The sequence below is a fragment of the Mustela erminea genome, chromosome 2 (genome assembly GCF_009829155.1).
Source record: "Mustela erminea isolate mMusErm1 chromosome 2, mMusErm1.Pri, whole genome shotgun sequence".
NCBI classification, from domain to species: domain Eukaryota; kingdom Metazoa; phylum Chordata; class Mammalia; order Carnivora; family Mustelidae; genus Mustela; species Mustela erminea.
Genome location: NC_045615.1, coordinates 109,208,281 through 109,228,152, shown reverse-complemented (window position 1 = coordinate 109,228,152; position 19,872 = coordinate 109,208,281). Strand labels below are relative to the sequence as shown.

At 41.9% G+C, this 19,872-nt stretch overlaps 1 protein-coding gene across 22 annotated transcripts in view; it reads left to right on the top strand.

The window, feature by feature from the left end:
• PROM1 (prominin 1) overlaps positions 1–19,872 on the top strand; it is a 136,422-nt gene that overhangs the window by 75,982 nt on the left and 40,568 nt on the right. For 20 of the 22 annotated variants that reach the window (XM_032333902.1, XM_032333913.1, XM_032333905.1 and 17 more), the window contains 5 exons: positions 2,275–2,301; positions 4,195–4,400; positions 14,515–14,635; positions 16,697–16,760; positions 18,056–18,145. In XM_032333902.1, the coding sequence (XP_032189793.1) occupies positions 2,275–2,301; positions 4,195–4,400; positions 14,515–14,635; positions 16,697–16,760; positions 18,056–18,145 (508 nt within the window). The remainder of the gene's footprint in view (positions 1–2,274; positions 2,302–4,194; positions 4,401–14,514; positions 14,636–16,696; positions 16,761–18,055; positions 18,146–19,872) is intronic. The other 2 variants (XM_032333917.1, XM_032333919.1) reach the window with 2 other exon arrangements.

Here is a 19,872-nt window from a genome sequence, read left to right as displayed (position 1 = left end):
ATGTAAAGCGCTTAGAACAGAATAATGCACAAAATGTGTTACTGCTCACTGTTTTCTCTTGTTCTCTTTGCAAAACTGCATAAAATAATATCTCTGCTTATCCCTGTTCTGTCAGTAAGGTAACGAACGCTCAGAGTAGCATTGGCAACAAGGTCTAGGCCCGTCCCCCAGAGATTCTGATGTAGCTGGTCAGGGCTGGCTGGTTCTTGATATTTTTGAAAAGGGCCCTGGTGATGGTATGGGTAATTAACTGGAGTGGGAAACCACAGACATAATGTGGCGCAGAGGGATTCAGACTGCTGCATTGCATGAAAATAACTTTATACCTGAGTGACAGCCAGCATGGATGGGGAAGAGGTAGTGACGAACCCAGCTCCACTGTGGGGTTTGCTGGTAGCCCATCAGATATATCGGACCAGACCTACCCCTCAGTGGGAAAATTAAATGCAAAAGAATCAGCTGATTGTTGTAACTTACAGGTGGTTCTGCCCAGGGGCCTCAGCTCAGCATGACCAACCTTAGAAGCGAGAGCAGGTTTCTGAAACCCACCTGATCGTAGCCATGATGCAGGGCTTGCTTTATAGACTGATGGCTGGGTTTACCCAAATCTCCTGATACCCGTTCAAGGGGAAGAACAGGAAGCCAGTGTTTTGAACATGTGCTGTGAAGTACTTATGGTAGGTTTGGGAGACAATGAGCCTGTGGGGGCCATGCCCGGGGTCATTCAGGATGCCCCCCGTTACCCTGGGGGCATGTGCCTCCGAGCTGCCCACCCCAACATGCTGGATGTCTCATTTAAAAGTTACTAATAGGGGCGCCTGGGTGGCTCAGTGGGTTGAGCCGCTGCCTTCGGCTCGGGTCATGATCTCAGGGTCCTGGGATCGAGTCCCACATTGGGCTCTCTGCTCGGCGGGGAGCCTGCTTCCTTTCCTCTCTCTCTGCCTGCCTCTCTGCCTACTTGTTGATCTCTCTCTGTCAAATAAATAAATTAAAAAAAATCTTTAAAATAAAAAAAATAAAAGTTACTAATATCACAGTCATCGTTCCTTCACATCTGTGAAAATCTGCCATCCAAAGCTATAGTTCCTAACCCTCTAGATTTCCCAGAGCACACAGTTTCCAAAAAAGTGACATAGAGCCACCCAATTTTATTTTGCCACACAGGGATATTTAAATGCTAGCAACGGTGTTAACTTCGTCCCCTTTCATATGCTATCACCTCCCTCTTCCCACCAAAAAGATCCACTGAGCAAATCCCATTTATGGGAAACTCACTATATCTTCATTGTCGTATTTCACTGTGGGGCCGTCCAGCCCTATCTCTGGACCACCATTTAGAGAACACCCTCGCTCCGTTCATCAGGTTACCTCATGTGGGGCACCGTTTGCATGCCAAGTCCCTGGGTGGGCACTTGAGAGACAATGGTGAGAGTGATATCATGGATCTTGCTCTCTCCGGGCGAACAGTACGACTTAGGCTTCCGTGGGAGAGTCCTTCCACGTGGGGCACCTGCTAGCAAAGGGCAAGTGTGGGCTCCAAGGCAGCAGGAAGCAGGGAAGAAAGCAAACCCAGACTTGGTTCTCAAGACAGATTTCCAGGAGGACGCCGCATCCAGGCAGACTTGAGTTTCCTGAGCAGAGAGGTGAAGGGAATAACATTCTGGGTGAGGAGGCAGCACCGGGGAGCTGGAGGGAGGAAGGGGAGAGCGTGAGGCTTCTGCCTAGGAACAGGATGGTTACGAAGAACAGGACATGAAGTCGGGGTTAAGTTACAGGATCACATTAAGAGGTTTGAATGAAACATGGTAGGAATCCTTGGAATGCTGTTGAGCAAGAGGATGACGCCATCAGATTTTCAGTTCAGAAAGGACACTTTGGAAGCCGTTGCTTTAGCTGGGGTTCTAAACAACTGCTGATCCCCTATTGTGCGAAGACCAGGCAGTTAGTGTGTGAAGCCTGTGTAGCTTTCCCTCCAATTCTCCACCTCCACTGTCCACAGCTGATTAGCATATTGTTAAGAACCTTTCAAGAAATCCAAATATAAATTTCAGATGTAAATTTCAGACCTAAGTCAACCTCAAGGCTGTTTCTCTAATAAACACTCAAGTTGTATGTTCCTGTCTTTTGGGGATCCTCCTCTCACTTGATTTTCTCTGTATGGAGTATTGACATTCCCCGTTGTGGTTAATCACTCATGTAACTTTTTCTGTTTTCTTGACGCATGCTGCCTCTGCCTTACTCTCCTCAACTCCTCAACTGCTTTGACTTCCACAGCCAGAAAATGTAGTCTTGACTCTGAAGGTAAAGTTCTTGTTTGCTGTTTCTCGTTGCTCTGTCTAAAGCCAGCCGGTAATGAGATGTTTCCTCCAGAACTCTCTGTTCTTCACTGTCTCTCCACTGTGATGGTTTTTAAAGTGGCTTGTTTCTGTTTTTGCTAATGCAGTCATTGTTAACCTAATCTTTCAGTTCGAGTACTTCACCAAAGAATGGCGACCCATCTCGGTACATTTCAACCTTGAGCTCCTACTCCACACAATCCACAGAGCGTTCTGGAGATCCTGTGTATCAGGAAGTCACTTAGGTCCTTGTCAGACCTTAGCCAGACTTCAGCCCAGAAGGGAACTCTGGAAATGACATATCTTGTTCCTGATACTTTTGGACATAATATTGAGCCAGTAGCATTGCAAAGGTAGTATATAAAGTGTGAAATTTGTACTTGGAGCTAAACATAGTGCATTTAGAACATTTCAAAACACCTTCTCTCCTGGGTTTGGGTTCAGTGTCTCCTGGGATTTAGAAAGGATTTTAAATCTCTTTGAAAAATAGTAAATGATTTGGAACATTTGCTGGGAAATGATAGGGAAATTGAGAAGAGTTTGGGGTGTCTGAGGCTAGGTTCTCAATTGGCCAATGATGTGCATTCCCAAGGGCCATTATAGGACTCTCTGTGGCTGTGGAGTGCGGCTTAGTTTAAGCAGAATGAATGCAGCAAAATTCAACCACCTTTTTTTAAAGTATTATATCCTTAATATAAAGGGATATTCAATTAATATTCAAGAGCCACATGTACCTCAGTACTCTGAGGCATTTGCCCACAGATTTAACTAATATTGATTGACTATTCACTGTGTGCCATCACTTGGCTGTTGTTTTCACTTTGAATCGTTTAATTATCTGACCCTCACAATTCTGTTCATGATGTTAATGCTAATTCTGGACTAGGGAACTAGAAGCGCCCTGCTGGAATTTAAAGCAGGTCTTCTGACTCCCAGTTCAGTGCTAAGACCTCATGTTCGCTTCTAGGAGCAATACCGTGTTTTGTTTACTTTGTTCAGAGTGGCTTCAGAATCCGTTGCTAGCTAGCTGGTCCATTAGTCACCAACAGCCAATCTGTAATTGTCATTTGTTAAAAATGTCTTGCTTTGTGGAAATTTGAGTAACTATATACAGGCATTGGAATAAACTCAAGTTTTGTGTCATCCGGTTGCATTAATTTTTTTTTTTTTTTTCATCCCAGAATACAGCCCCAGCAGTGACTATGAAAATACATTTAGGTCACATTATTCTATTTCAAAGTTGCTCTAGTTCCTAGGAATATAAGACTATCTGAGACACGCGTTACTGAGGCCAGCTGTACCTGCATGGCAGGAGAGGTACCACTTTACGAAGGCCCTATTCTTCACTTCGCCCATTGTCACTGATCATACGTTATCTATAATGTACCCAATAACCTTTGGGGTTTAAATTCAGCCGTTTGCAATTTGACCCTGCATTTGGACATTTTACTGTGAGTTGGAAGAAGATAGTAACTACTTGATTCCATATTCTGATAACTCAAATCTGTCTTCCTCTGTTTCAAGAGAGGGCATCAAGGGACTATAGGGTGGCTCAGTCAGTTAAGCATCCAACTCTTGATTTCAGCTCAGGTCATGATCTCAGGGTTGTGAGATCGAGCCCTGCATCAGGCTCCATGCCTAGCGTATGGAGCCTGCTTTAGATTCTCTCCCTCTCCCCATGCCCGTCCCTTTTAAAAAAAGAAAAAGAAAGAAAGGAGGATCAAGATGGAAATACGCACATGCACACTTGAAGATTCAGCCTATCAAATAGGTTAAACAAATGTAACCTGCACACTATGGAATGTTCTACGTGTTATTTTTGTCATGGTATATGCTGTTTCTTTTGTTTGGTCTGCAGATTATCTACTATGAAATCGGGATTATTATTTGTGCTGTCCTGGGACTGCTTTTTGTCTTTCTGATGCCTCTGGTGGGGTTTTGCTTTGGTCTGTGCCGTTGCTGTAACAAGTGTGGTGGAGAAATGCATCAGCGGCAGAAGAAAAACGGGACCTTCCTGAGAAAATACTTTACAGTCTCCCTCCTGGTGATTTGTATATTCATAAGGCAAGTAGCATCTTGGAGGACAGCGGATTTATGTTTTGGGTGGGTGAGGAATATCCCATGTCTCAACTGGTAAGCCCACGAGTTTAAAGCAAAACAATAAGGACAACAACAACACACCCATACAACAGAAGAGAACAAAAATGCGTGTGCAGGATGGTTTGAAACAGTGTCACCATAACCCGAGTTAGTGTTACAATCAGGCTGCCTTCATTTACATGCTAAGCCAACCCTTTGGTATTTTTTCCTCCCGAAAACAAGCTGATGAATCTTGGCCTGCAAGAAGTATTTCCCTCCCAGAGAGCAGCAGCTCCTGCCTGAAATAGCTGTTGGGAGACAGGCGGCCTGCAGAAGGCAGAGCATTTCCTAGTTGGTTTGCACATTCAAAGGGATCTTGAAGGATAGGTACAGTCCCCGAACTGGGGAATGTGTGAATGTTGCAGAATAGAATTAACTTTCTAATAATAAAACCCAGTTTTCTTGAATTTGCAGTTAAGCTGCTGCCCTCTCCCGAAGCATAGAACACGCTTCATGATTTAGAATGTTTCTTCTGCAGGTCCTTCTGTGGCCACAAGTTTTCCAATTGGCTGACAGATCAGAAGTACACTGCTTTTAAGACACCAGCCTTCTGGGGGCGCCCGTGTAGCACAGTCAGTTAAGCGTCCGACTCTAGGTTTCTTTTGTTTGTTTTTTTTTTTTAATTTTACTATTTATTACAATATAACATACAACTTTTTTTAAAAATTTCTTTTCAGTGTAACAGTATTCATTGTTTATGCACCACACCCAGTGCTCCATGCAATCCGTGCCCTCTCCAATACCCACCACCTGGTACCCCGACCTCCCACCCCCCCGCCCCTTCAAAACCCTCAGATTGTTTTTCAGAGTCCATAGTCTCTCATGGTTCACCTCCCCTTCCAATTTCCCTCAACTCCCTTCTCCTCTCCATCTCTCCTTGTCCTGCTCGGGTCATGATCTCAGGGTCAGTGGTGAGATTGAGTCCTGCGTCAGGCTCCACACTCAGGACAGTGCCTGCTTAGGACCCTCTCTCCCTCTCCCCCTCCACCTCACTCTCTCAATCTGAGACAAATAAATAAATTTAAAAAAAAAAAAAGAGAGGAAAGGAAAGGAAAAAGACAGTAACATTTCATCAAGTGCAAATCAGGATCCTCGGCTGAGTGAGTTTCACGTTCCTGGCCCTCTGGTTGTGATATTTGGTCACAGGAGATATGCTTCCACATCTTCTCATTCATTCAGCCCATGAATGTCCCGACATCTAGCGACAGCAATAAAAGTGCCCACGATGTGAATAATGGTAGGTCCCAAGGAGACGCAGAGACAGGAGGACCAGAAGTCCGCCTCCTCATCGCTGTTTTCTCCAAGCACTGCTTTTGCACCGTAGGTGTAGGATTTTTCAGATTTTGCTAAATAACTGATACAAGGGAATTTAAGCAGAATTCAGAATTAAACAGAAATTGAACAAAATTAGGCAGAAAAATTTCAGCTGGCCTACCAGCTCAAGTTTTAGCTGGAAATCCAAGAAGAAAAGTTCTGTAAGTGTGGTCATTAGCAGGGTCCTGGTAGGACGCATGTTGTGGGGTGATCATTCATCGGATGTGCTATACCTATTGGAAGGGATGGGAAGCACTCCAGACCTGCTGATATGAAACAGTCCCCAGAATAGATGAACTGAGAGAAGCAGCTCACAGACTCTGTATGGAACATGGCCCCTAGGACCAAAACAAAAAAAGAGAGAGACCCAGACATTTGGTTATATTTGCCTAGAGCATAAGTAGTAGGCAGCAGGGGTGGGCTCTGGAAAGGCAATTTGTTGGTGGAGGAGGGTAGAAAGGAAATCACTTCTTACTGCAGATGGACATTTTGTCTCTTTGGAATTATCTACCATGCTCAGATATTACCCACTGAATTCAGTGCATCAAAAATCAAACTTAACCAACCAAAAAAATCTCCCCCCAAAACAAAAGCCTGTGCATTACCACCGATTCCAAGACAACCTTTCTTACTTTCTTTCTTCTTTCTTTCTTTCTTTCTTTCTTTCTTTCTTTCTTTCTTTCTTTCTTTCCTTCCTTCCTTCCTTCTTTCTTTCTTTTCTTTTTTAAGACATGCTTCTTCTGGAAATAGTTAAATAATAGAACTTAACAGTCTAGGTGCAAACTGGACCCTCGTGCATGGGTTGCTAATTTCATGCACCCTTGTTTGACCATCAGGGAAGGTTTTTCTCTTTTCTCTTCTCTGTCTCTCCAACGCTTCTTTGTGAATAATTTGAATCTGTTCCTGCCCAGTAAATTCTGAAAAGCAGCTTGAGATCATGTCAGTGGTAATTTCAGACGTCCCTGTCTCTCTGCTTTGTGTTTGAAAGACTTTCAGGAATGCCCAGACCCCACTCCAGCTGTGGGAGTGGTTACCTCCTCTCCCCGTACCTCAAAAGTGTCAGTTGCAGCCCAAAGACCTGTCAGACCCAGCAGAGATGTCTGCGCATTTCTTTTAAACCTAAAACTTCCATCTTTCATTCATCCAGAGACTTGGAGTGCCATGCCTCTCCCTCTCTAGAGATACAGTCTGGACAACAAAGATGAGGCTCAGGCGACAAAATGTCATCGGAAAATACTTGACCTTAAGGCTTTTTGTTAATGTGATTACTTATTCAGTAAGTTAGTAGTTTTTGCTTGATATAAATACATTTATTATAATTTCAGGAAAATTCTTTGTTGTATGTAGTTACATATTTACCCAAATATATGTTTACATATGTAATAATAGACTTTCCATTTTTTTTTTTAAATCAAGCATATATTGTATATTGGGTTCCTATTTTGGGGGGTTCCTGTTTTTAAATTGGAACTGAAAATACTTACATTTTGTCTAACTATGTGCCATGTGTGTTATATTTCACCCTGAACTGTTTGAATTATTCACATTATGCTTAAAATGCCACTGGAATGCCTGGGTGGCTCAGTTGGGTAACCATTTGACTTTAATTCAGGTCATCTCGGGGTCCTGTGATTGAGCCTGGGTGGGGCTTGGTGCAGGGCTCCCTGCTTAATGGGGCATCTGCTTCTCCCTCTCCCTTTACCCCTCCTCCTGCTCATGCTCTCTCTCTCTCTCAAATAAATAAATAGAACCTTTTAAAAAAGTTTTTAAAGTACCAAAATATGTGTCAGAAATAAACTTGGCTTTCATTGATATGTAAAATGAATGCTACTGGGTTTTTTTTTTTATTCTTTAGAACTCAGATCCATCAAATAAATTTAGATAAGTTCTTTTTTTTTTTTTCTCCCAGGGATATTTCAGTTTAGAAAATTCTTTAAAAAAAGACAGGCTGTGATTCTCTATAGCCTTCTCTACATTCAGTTTGGGTATGTTTCCCCAGGGCAGGCCACCTGGATGGTTCAGTTGGTTAAGCGTTGGCCTTCAGCTCAAGTCTTGATCTCAGAGGCCTGGGATCAAGCCCCACGTCAGGCTCCCTGCTCAGCACGAGGCCTGCTTCTCCCTCTCCCACTGCCTGCTGCTCCCCCTGCTTGTGCTTACTTTCTCTCTCCGTCTCTGTTTGTCAAACAAATAAATATATAAAAATCTTAAAATTATATTAAAAAATGTTTCCCCACTCAAGTAAAATTTATTAATTTAAAAACCACATCTTCAAATTTCAATGTCACCTATTTGAGGCTAAGTGACAATTTAAAACAAATTTTACAATAATATATTGAATTCCTATATAAATCATAAATAGCTTTAAGTAAGAGTAGTATTTGACATTGTTTAGTTTATCTTAAACTCACACTAGACGTTTAAACTTCTTGGCTTGCATTTGTAAATTTGGAATAGCTATTATGATGTCTTAATTTTGAAACCTCTCTTGGTTTGCAAGTATTTTCGACATGATGAATTAAATTGGCAGACTAATCAAAACTAGCTAAAAAGAGGGGCACCAGAGTGGGTCAGTCAGTCAAGCATCTACCTTCAGCTTAGGTCATGATCTCAGTGGTCCTGGGATAGAGTCCAGCACTGGGCTGCAAGCTCAGCAGGATGTCTGCCCTTTCCCTCTGCCCCAGCTCACTCATGCTCACCCTCTCTCTCTCTCAAATAGATAAAAATCTTAAAAAAAACCAAAAAAACAAAAAATAACAACAACAAAAAACTAGGCAAAAAGATTACAGTCCTGGGGAAAGCAAAGATTTCTATGTGACGATTAGATAGAAGAGAGAAGAAAGTATGTCCACAAAGTCATATTAGATAAAATAAGAGGAAAGGGGGACACCTGGGTGGCTTAGTCAGCTAAGCAGCTGAGCATCAGACTCTTGATTTCGGCTCAGGTCATGATCTCAAGAGGTCGAGCAGCACCCTGCGTCAGGCTCTGTGCTGTGTGTAAAGTCTACAGAAGATTGTCTCTCTTCCCCCTGCCCATCCCCCCTGCTCCTGCGCACTCAAGGGCCTGCTCTCTCTTGCTCTCTCTCTTAAAAACAAATAAACAAACATAAAAGCAAAAACGAGGGTGGCTGAATTATGGCCATTGGGGAGGGTATGTGCTATAGTGAGTGCTCTGAAATGTGTAAGCCTGATGATTCACAGACCTGTACCCCTGGGGAAATAATACATTATATGTTAATTAAAACAAAAATTTAGGGGCGCCTGGGTGGCTCAGAGGGTTAAGCCTTTGCCTTCGGCTCGGGTCATGATCTCAGAGTCCTGGGATCGAGCCCCACATCGGGCTCTCTGCTGCCTCTCTGCCTACTTGTAATCTGTCTGTCAAATAAATAAATAAAATCTTTAAAATAAAATAAAATAAAAATCTAAAAAGGATAAGAAGCAAAAGAATGTCAACAAAGCTAGAAGGCAGACAGAGAAAGAAAAAGAGGTATAGCTTCTGTCTTCAACTGACCTCAGCAGAGACTGGATACAATTGATGAAAAATCTTTGGATAAAATTTTTTTAAAAACACTTTGATAAACCTAGAGCAGTCTACTTGCCTTTTACCAGGCTCAATTTCATTTTGCGACTTTACGCTACATTACAATTAATCCGGAAGTTGGTTTTTAAATTCATCTTGAGTACTCTTATTTTCCATCCATCCTTCTTTTAATTTGAAACAAATTAAATGTATGTTTGTTTGTTTTTGATTAGGAAAGGCATAGGTGTTAAGGAGAAAGGTCCCCTTATATACATGGAATCTATGTGGTCATGTTCCTTTCTGAGCTTTTCCAAAGGCAGCTATGGAATGTTCGAATTCACAGACGTTGACATATGTTTATGTAAGTCTGTTTGACCATCAGCAGAAGATTGAATTTCCACTTCTTGCTGTAGACTGTTCCAGCAGATGTGTCTGACTCCAGAAAAAGCCAAATTTCCTCTCCTTTCTTTCCTTTGTGCTTTGTCATCACCGCGTTTTTCAGAATTCCAGAAAAGTGATGGACAACAACAAAACAGGATCAAACAGCCATACCTTTATTTTTCCAGTGTATTTCTAAGTTTCTGAGTACAGTAAGTCAGCTTTTGCCAATTGCCATGGTGAAAATTGAATCCCAGTCTCTGTCAGGAAGATGACTATTTTCAAAATTCATTTTTTGTATTAGGATTGTGATAGTCAATTCCTGGCTTTGAGACCACAAGGTTCTAGAATAGAAACTGAGCTAGCATGCCTGAAAATCGTGAGACTTTCTTAATGTGAATGAGGGGGAATAGTTATTTAATATTAAGATTAAAAAATTATCTTTAAAAAATAAGAGATCAGTTACAGACAAAGCATTTATTTGGCTTTTATGGGCTAATTTCATTAAGTCAGTGGAAATTGGTAGGGAAAAAATTGGTATAAATTTTAAAGGTTTATCCTTAGGTTTTCAAAAGCTTTATGTATTTATTTTTAAGTATATATGAGAGAAAATTGGTCTCTCCATAATAAAATATAGAAAATGTAAAACTAATATGTCATAAAAATTAAAATTCCTGTCTTTGGCTAAAAGTTTCAAGAGATTTTGTTGTACTACATAAAAACACACGTCAAATGTCAGATTGCTAATAGTCCTTGAAATGTTATTCCCTTTTTGTGTGAGGCAAATTTCCTTCAGTACTTGTTTATTCTAATAGTTGACTGATGGTTGTTAAAAAACAAACAAACAAAAAAACCCCATAACATTAATTCATGTGATTTTTTATTTTTTTGCTTCAAAATTGTATTGAGTAATGTAAATCAAGGTCAACAAAAGTATAACTTCTTTATTCTCTGTGTTTAAATAGGAGTTTTAAAGGGCACCTGAGTGGCTCAAGTCAGTTAAGCATCTAACTCTTGATTTCAGCTTGGGTCATGATCTCAGAGGGAAGTCAGCTTGGGATTCTTTCCCTCTCCCTCTACCCCTTCCCCAACCTGTGCACATCCTCTCTCTCTCTCTCTCTCTCTCTCTAAAAGATAAATAAAATAAATCCTAAATAAACAAATAGGATTTTTAAATTTTTAAATTAGAGATCACAAATGGAGTTTGCATAGTACTTGGGTTTTTTTTTTAATTAGTTGACAACATTTAAAAAGGGAAAATTTTACATAAAAATCCATATTTCCAGGGGTGCCTGGGTGGCTCAGTGGGTTAAAGCCTCTGTCTTCAGCTCGAGTCATGATCCCAGGGTTCTGGGATCGAGCCTGCATCGGGCTCTCTGCTCAGCGGGGAGCCTGGTTCCCTTCCTCTCTCTCTGCCTGCCTCTCTGCCTGCTTGTGATCTCTGTCTGTCAAATAAATAAATAAAATCTTAAAAGAAGAAGAAGAAGAAGAAGAAGAAGAAGAAGAAGAAGAAGAAGAAGAAGAAGAAGAAGGAGAAGAAGAAGAAAATAAGCACTTCATTTTAAAAAAATCCAGACTTCCAGATTTTTGTGAATAATTGGAAGATCTGGCAATACTGGTCTCGCATCATGGTGGGACTTGCTGGACAGAGCATCTGCCCCAACTCCCACCTGTGACCTCCAGCTCCCAGAGGTTCATACCATATGCTTGCCCTTTCTGGTTTCTGCCTGCCCATGTAGGTGTTTGAATTAGCCATCCTTAATTTCAGTAAAAGACTTACAATATATTATAGTTCTGAAAATGAGCTTTGAAAGTTTTTGAGCTTTATTCCAGAATTCTGTTTAGGGCAGTGTGTTTTTTTAAAAAAGACCCATGCTTTCATTTTAATTGGATCCATAATTGATTGGCAGAAATGTAGATCTTTTTAAATACATTGCATTGAAATTCAGTGTTTTATTACAAAGTTGTATTGCAATTCATTTTAGAGATTGATGATCTTTTGAGTAAAGACATTTATTCAGTAAAGGAACAAAGACTGTTATGAACTAGACACTTCAAACATATGGCTAATCTTCTAAATGGATCAAATGAAACAAAGCCCAGTCCATAAACTCACTTTCATTGAGCACCCACCATGGACAAGAGACCCATCATTTACCCAAAGTTGACAAAGAAGCAGTTTCCCCCTCTTTCTAGGGAAATCAAGCATAGGTAGAAATAAAGCAACCTTGAGTAGCCCACCAGAATTTCAGGGAGAGTCCTCTGAGAGTTCAAGGCAAGGAGGTTCTTCTCCCCTTCAGTGAAAGCCAAGTAAACTTAGACCTGTTTGTTTTCCAAGTTCATTTTGACTACTTCTGTGACAAAATGGATCTGGAGCATGATGAATGATAATATGGGCTTGCAGGACAGAGAGTGGAAGGGAGCCCCTGCTTGAAATGCTGTGGTGGGACAGGTGTCTCTAGGTGGTGGCCCTGACTCCTCATGAGGTGGAATGTTTGAAACCGGGCAATGCAAATAAAGCTTCAGGTGCATTGCTGCAAGCCAACTTTTTCTCTTCTTCTGTTAACACTACTCCAAAGTCATTTGACCTTATTCTTCATGAGCCCATCATTGAGTAACTATTATTTTTATGGTATATTGACTGTCTGGTAAATACCAAAGCCGACTTAAGAATGGCAAAGATGGATTGTAAGGTGGTGGTTCCAAATGGCACAGACTATTGTTAATGTCCATATTTTTTTTTTTAATTACTATCAATGTGAACCCAAATTTTAACAAATTCTTCGAGGGGCTCGAGTTGTGGCTCAGTGGGTTAAGCATCTGCCTCCAGCTCAGGTCCTGGGATCATGTCCTGCATCGGGCTCCCTACTCAGTGGAGAGCCTGCTTCTCCCTCTACCCCTCACTCCTGCTTTTGCTCTCTCTCCCTGTCATGTTCTCTGTCTCTCCCAAATAAATAAATAAAATCTTTAAAAATAAATAAAGTAAAAAAGTTCCTGGAGACCTTGTGGACATCCAGGAACCCCTCTCCTTTACAGTTCGAGAAGTACTTATCAAATTTAATTTTCAGTTGTGCAATACCAGCCAAAGCTCACAGAAGGAAAATGACTTTCTCAAGCTCCCATCTTGTGAGTTAGGGGCAGCAGTGGGGTTAGAACCCACGTCTTATGTTCCTACCTTAAGTCACATTCCATTCCATGACAACTTGTTAACCATAAGAACTGTTATTCAAGAGTGTGTGTTACAGACTTTTTTTTTTTTGATTAGTTTTGGAAAACCTAATGTACTCATGTAATACTGCAATGGGAAAATAGGTTTTGAGACCAGCAATGAACCAATGCAGCTTGGAATGAACCATAACTGTAAATAGGGCAAATGACTATCCCCATTTCCCGACTGAGGAGTTGCCTGGGAGTAAGTTTGTCTAAATTGCAAAACTTTGTTATAGAGCCTATTCACACTTTCCATTGGATGGTTACAAACGAACAATTTTGTCATTAATTTCTGTAGGTTAAATACCGTTGTCCGAAGTTTAGGTGATTCCTTGCTGCCATCTAGTGGCTAAATCCAGAAGGGCTTTGGTATTTAACAATTTTCTTTTTTCTTTTCTTTTCTTTCTTTCTTTTTTTTTTTTTTAAAGATTTTGTTTATTTTATTTATTTATTTGACAGACAGAGATCACAAGTAGGCAGAGAGGCAGGGAGAGAGAGAGAGAGGAGGAAGCAGACTCTCCGCGGAGCAGACAGCCCGATGTGGGGCTCGATCCCAGGACGCTGGGAACATGACCCGAGCCGAAGGCAGAGGCTTTAACCCACTGAGCCACCCAGGCGCCCCGGTATTTAGCAATTTTCAACGTAACATTTTAACGTTGGAAGGCTTTGACACAAAAACAAACCAACTGGTCAAATTAATTTAGTAACTAGTTAACAGTAAGAGAGCCCTTAAAATAATCAAATGCAGACATTTTAGATGGTTTGGAAACTGTGTTTTTATTTTTCACGTAGAATAACTTGTCATACAAGATGCCTTTCACGGTGTTTTTGAAAATCTTTATTGAAATATATTTTATGTAGAGAAGAGTTTCCATATCATAAGTACGTAGGCATCAATTTGAATAATGTGAGCACACCGATGATGTCATTAGCCACTCCTCCTCAAGTACAACACTGACTTTTAGCACCATTGGTTTCTTGATTTTGTACATTATACAAAATAGATCGATACAGTGTGTGTGCTACTGTTTGCAGCGTCTCATTTGTCAGTTTAACACTGAAGTAACTCACCTGGACGATAAAAAAAGTAATAAGGACAATTAGAGGGAGCAAAAAATGTTAGGAAGCCCAAACCATCCTCATCATATTGGTATTTTTCCTGATAGTCTTCTTTGAAGGGAGCAGAGGTATGCACACAGGCTGTGTTTGTGTGCATACTGAGCAAGACGGTGTGCACCCACATTCCCAAGTGTGCAGGAATGACGCCCTGTTGCACACACAGCCTTATGAGCCTTGCTCCTTTTGTTCCCTCCACCCATTTAGTGGGAACATTGTTCCATTTGTAAGATTCATATTCAACAGAACGATATATATTAAATGAATGTGTGTCTCCTGTGAGAGGGCTGAGTCCCATGCTATGGTCCACATGTTGGGTTATGGGATCTTGGCAGAAAGGCTGCAGCCGTGGGAGGAGGCCAGGTGTGGGGGAAGGTCCGGCCGTCCTGGGGGGTCCCACGCAGGACACAGCTCCCCTTGTATCTGCAGAGCTCCTCTGTGCCTGGCCAGAAGACCACACGTCATGTAATAAATGTCCTTCCTTCTCTTTTCCATTTCTGGCAGTGTGGGTATCATCTATGGCTTTGTGGCGAACCACCACCTGAGGACCCAGATTGAAAAGACTCGGAAGTTGGCAGACAGCAACTTGAAAGACTTGAGAACCTTCCTGAATGGAACGCCAGCGGTAAAAAACACAATGACACCTGGTGTTTGGGGACTTTCTGAGTCCCTGTATATATCTGGCATCTCATTTGGACTTCTAGAAGCCCAGTAAATCAGTGCAGACAGGTGCTACATTTTAATTTTGTAGATGAAGCAATAAAGGCCCAGTGAGTGATGTTTAAAATGACATTTTAAAAAATTTTAGAAAATGACAAACATGTCATTTCAGAACAGGTGTCATTATTTTATTACTTTATTTTAAGGTATAACAAAATTATAGTATTTATTACATAACTGCTCAACTACTTTATGGGTCTTGTGATTTTTTTTTTAAAGAAAAATCTTTAGGTGCCATTGTCCTTTCTTCTTGGCAATATAGTTAACTATGCGTGGTTTACATGAAGTTACTCTTGTCATGAGACAAGAGTTTCAAGAGTTTCCTGCTTTATAAACACCCATTTGCTCCTATTTGCATAGATGCGTAGAAATCCTTGGGAAGGGGCTACACACACTCGTGCCCACATACACGCATACAAAAAACACAGAAGTTGTTTTTGGGAGAAGGGGAGCAGTATGGCTGGATGGCACATTTTTCTGTATCCCAGAAGCATGTGATGTCTTGCCTGTAGAAAATATTGTTTTTTAAAATAGCTAAGTAGAAACCAGCCCAAATAATTGATGCTGAGCTCATAGGTACCAGTATGAGGAGAAAAATGCCTTCTTGTTCAATTCCCTAATCAGATTTCACCAGAATCCATGGGCTTTTCCACACAGAGATGTACTCTTCTAGGTTTGTTATATTCTAAACAATGCTAACATATTAGGTATTGTACCAGTTTTTAAAAGCGGGTTTGGAACTAAAAGAGCAAAAACTGCAAGCATTTTTTTTTTTTTAATATTGAGGTTAGAGAAGCTAATTTTATTCATAGCTTTATAAGAGGGAAATGTTTCTTTTTCCCCATTTGTGAATAAATTTTCCTATTTTTTTAGCCACCATTCTAAACATTTCAAAGTAAAACTTTTTTCCTAAAAAGGTGGCAACATTAAATATATAGCAGTCATGGCTGGTGAACTTTGGGATTGCTTTCAGAATCTTGGAAGAATTGTAAATTGTCATAACTTTGGGAGAAACTTATCTAGCTCAAAATAAATGAAGAGGTCTAATAAATGTATAAAAAATGGGCAGAATGTGAATAAATTTAATGAGGACATATAATTGGCCCAAACATAATAACTATTTAACCTTACTCAAGTAGTTGGAAAAATGAAAATTTAAATACTAATGTACATTTTCACTGAGGGGATTGGCAATGGTTATTCAGCCAACGGTAACACCCAGTGTCGTGGAGGGTGTGGGGAAGCAGGTCCGCTAGGGCCCAGAAGACTGGAGGGTAAGCAGCATCTTCGGAGGCCAGCTCAGTAGTGACCACTGAGTAAAATGGTTGGTCTTAATGCAGTAGATTACAAATGGCCTCGAGTTCTTTTTAGTCCCTTGCTTGAAGAGATGAAATCTCTTTCCAACCCCTTGAATCTGGTCCATGCCTGTGATTTGCTTTGATAAGAAGAATGCAGTGGGTGTGACCTTGAGCTAGCTCTGACCTCACGCTTCAAGAGACCTCACAGTACTCATTCTTGCTCTCTTGCTACTGAGAGCATGGTGTGAAGACACTCAGGCTGGCCACTTAGAAGATGAGAGGACACAGCCTGCGGCCAGACCACCCTGAATGTGCCTCATCTCCTCTGATTTCAGAAGCTAAGCAGGGTTGGGCCTGGTTAGTACTTGGGTGGGAAAAGATGAGAGGCCATGTCAGGGGAGGGGCCTGTTTGTTCCCAGCCCCGCCGGCCCCGCCCCGACTCTCCACAGGACCAATGCACAGAATCAGGAGAAATTAGAAATCCTATTTCCCAAGCCAAGAAGTTTTGGAGTATTAAGAAGTCTGGGTATCAGAAAATACAAATATCTCTAGGAACCTGCTTTCTTTTTAAAATGTTCTGATTCAAGATGGTTTTTGTTAGATCTCTTTATTGTGGCTTTGGACTTTAGAAGAGTTTCATGCTTTTTTTTTTTTTTTTTTTTTTTAAGCAAATCAACTATGTGCTGAGCCAGTATGCAACCACAAAGAAAAAGGCATTCTCGGATCTAGATAGTGAGTAAAACTTAAAGTTGCCCCAACTTCATTTGTCGGTTTGTTGGTTTATTGGTTGGTTGGTTGGTTTTGGCTAAAAGAGACTCTGGCCATCTCCCATCAAACATGGGCTAAGTGATCAATATGCCATTTCTACAACTTCTGCATCAAAGCTGGGGCAAAGTAGAACAATTCCCTAGAGTTATGGACAATTTGCAGTTTGTTACCCAATGAGTAAAATCCAACCTTTATGGTAAGAATGCCTTTGCTTTCCTGTGGCCCTGTGCTTGTTCTGCCTTCCCCAGGTGATGAGGGAAATGGGTCTCTGTCAGATTCAGGGTCACGGATGGAGCTGGGCTCCCCAGAGAAGCCAATGAGCTTCGGAAATTGGGGTCGGTCAGTGCTGTCCCTGCAGGCCCCCGAGGAGGTTCCACACAGCCTCCCTCAGTGGTTCTCCCCCAGGGGCTGTTTTGCCTTCCAAGCAACATCTGGCAACACCTGGAGATATTGTGGTTGTCCCAACAGGTGAGGGTGGGGGCAGTGCTGCCTGCCTGTTTGGATAGATGCCAGCGAGGCTTCCAAACACCCTACAACACATAGGACAGCCCCCACCATGAACAATTATCCAGCTCGAAACATCCATAAATGTCATTGTTGGGAAGCCCTGGCCTCACTGAAGAGATCAGAGACACACGGCTCGACTTTATAAACCCTGAGTTTCTAAGGTTTCCCACTACCCAAGAACTGAGCGTTCCTGTGAATACTCTTGTATTCTGAAATGGCATAAAGCAAAGAACCATTACTATCAATCTATGTGGAAACACAGACCCCAAACTCACCTGTCTTAGGCTTTCCTGAAACCACAGGACAAATCCTGTGAATGGATGCACAGAGTAGCTGGAGACAAGCCCAGAGGCTCTGGGACACAGCAAGGAGCTCATGCCCTCCACCCTGAGATGCTGGGTGTGACTCCTGGGGAAGGCGCTGGGGGGCGCCACTCTCGCTGTCTCTGTATGGGCTCATCTCCCTGCAAAATCATCAGAGGCCACCTGTAGGATTAAAAACCCAGCCTGTGTTGATTGCTTTTTTCTTGGGGGACTGACTGCTGGTGTGGAAACTTTGAACAGCGTGGAGAAATCTCCCCCAAGAATCAACAGCTAAACGGGGTCGAGGATGAAAAGGGTGTTTTCAGGGCAAGAGAGACCCCACATGACTTTCCAAGGGGGGCATCCTGCAGAGGAAGGAAAACATGGGTTAAGAGATGAGGACTTCCTTGGAGCCTACTCTCACAGCCCTTTCTGCTTCCTTGCATTTAGATATTAAGCCATTGCTAGGAGGTGGGATTCACGAACAGCTAAGACCCAAAGTCACGCCCGTGCTTGATGATATCAAGGCCATGGCGGAAGGTAAGCATCACTCCAGAAATGGGCGAGAGTGGGATCCCACTGGAAGTCTCCTGCTTCCCAGGATCACGCTCCCTTTGTTTTCCCCAGATGTGGGCATGCCAACAGGCCAGGTAAAGACACACAGTATCACAATGGTTTTGTTTTGTTTTTAAGTTTGTGTAAAAGAGGTTGTACTAATGGTCTCCAAATCCTTTGAAATAATAACAGCAGCATTTGCTAGGAGCCTGCCACCTGTTTTTGTAAAGACCGTTATTGGAGGGCAGCTGTGTTCTTCGGTGAGGGGGCATCTCACAGCAGAGCTCAATATTTGCAGCAGGGACCCTGTGGCCCACAAACCCTGAAGTATTTACCATCTGTCCCCTTACAGAAAAAGCTTATTGACTCTTGCTACAGAAGATGAGTAGCCTCGAGAATTTTAGGTCTTTGGGGGTCTATTGGTTATGCTTTCCTTTTTCCTGGAAAGAACAACTTTGGGAAAAGAGGAATCTGTAGAGATACCTTAAGATACCACAGTCTGTGATCTAAGGGAGCAGATGTACTGATTTTAAGAAACTACATGTTCAATTGCAGTGAAAAAATAAGACTGTGAGCCCCGTCCAAATGTGGAGGAGATGTCTATGCTAAGTGTTTGGTAGAGAGGACCGTTCATCTGTGTCTTACATTTGTCATCCTTCCACTGTGAATTCTTCCATGAGCCAGGATTCCCAAGAAGACAGACCACAAAGGAAGGGCATGTGTTGAAGTTGGAAAGTTACGCTCATTCCTTTTGACATTCCTCCCTGCCATTCACCACCCCCCCTTAGAGTTCAAAGACATGAAAACAGGATGACATGCAGAACAGGCCAGGAGTTGGTAAGATTCATTTTAACCAACTGATTAGTCTTTCCTTGCTCTTCTCCTTGACCCTCCAACTGAAGGCATGTGCTCCGCTGTGGGTGCCGCTTAGATGCCTCCCTGACACCTGCTTCCCTGGTCATGAGCCATGTCCTTCCAGTGCAAGGAAACTGAGGCCCAGGGAAGGGATGTGATTGTAAACACCCATGTCCCCTTCCTTCCTTCCTTGCATACCTGGCCCCTGCCCATGCTTCCAGTCACGTCCCATGTCAACCCTCCAACCCCCAAACCTTCCTTTCCAAGTTATGAATCTCAGCCTTTATTCTACCAAAGGTCTCTGCAGGCATAATTCTCTCTCAGACCACTGTCCTGCACATGCTTCCTTGACCTGCTGATTTGTTCATTTCTTAATTCCTCTAGCTTATGTTTGGAGACACCCAACACAGTATCTGGCTCAGAGAAAATTATCATTTCTTGAGTGAATAAAAGCCCGCAGACCTTATCTTCATTTTCTAAGTGTAGAATACTGTAACTTTGCTGGTGATAGAGGAGAAAACAGATTACATTCTTTCATAGTCCTGCTTCAGTCGCTAGGCAACTCCTTTTGACTACAAGCATCCTGATCTTTTAATGTGTTGTAGTCATCTGATTTTTTTTTTTAGTTACGCTTAATGTGCTCTGTGTATATACCTACCTATTTAAATCAGATTATAGTTGTTTTTATTTGCTTTGGGAATTTTGCTGATGATTCTTAGAGGTCTTTTGGAGGTGCCATTGATGTGATATCAATACCAAAGACCCTTTAAGTGGCTTAAACAACAGGAAATGTATCATACATGACAAGATATTGGAGGTATGGCAGTTCCAAAGTTAGCTGCTTTGGAGATTTGACA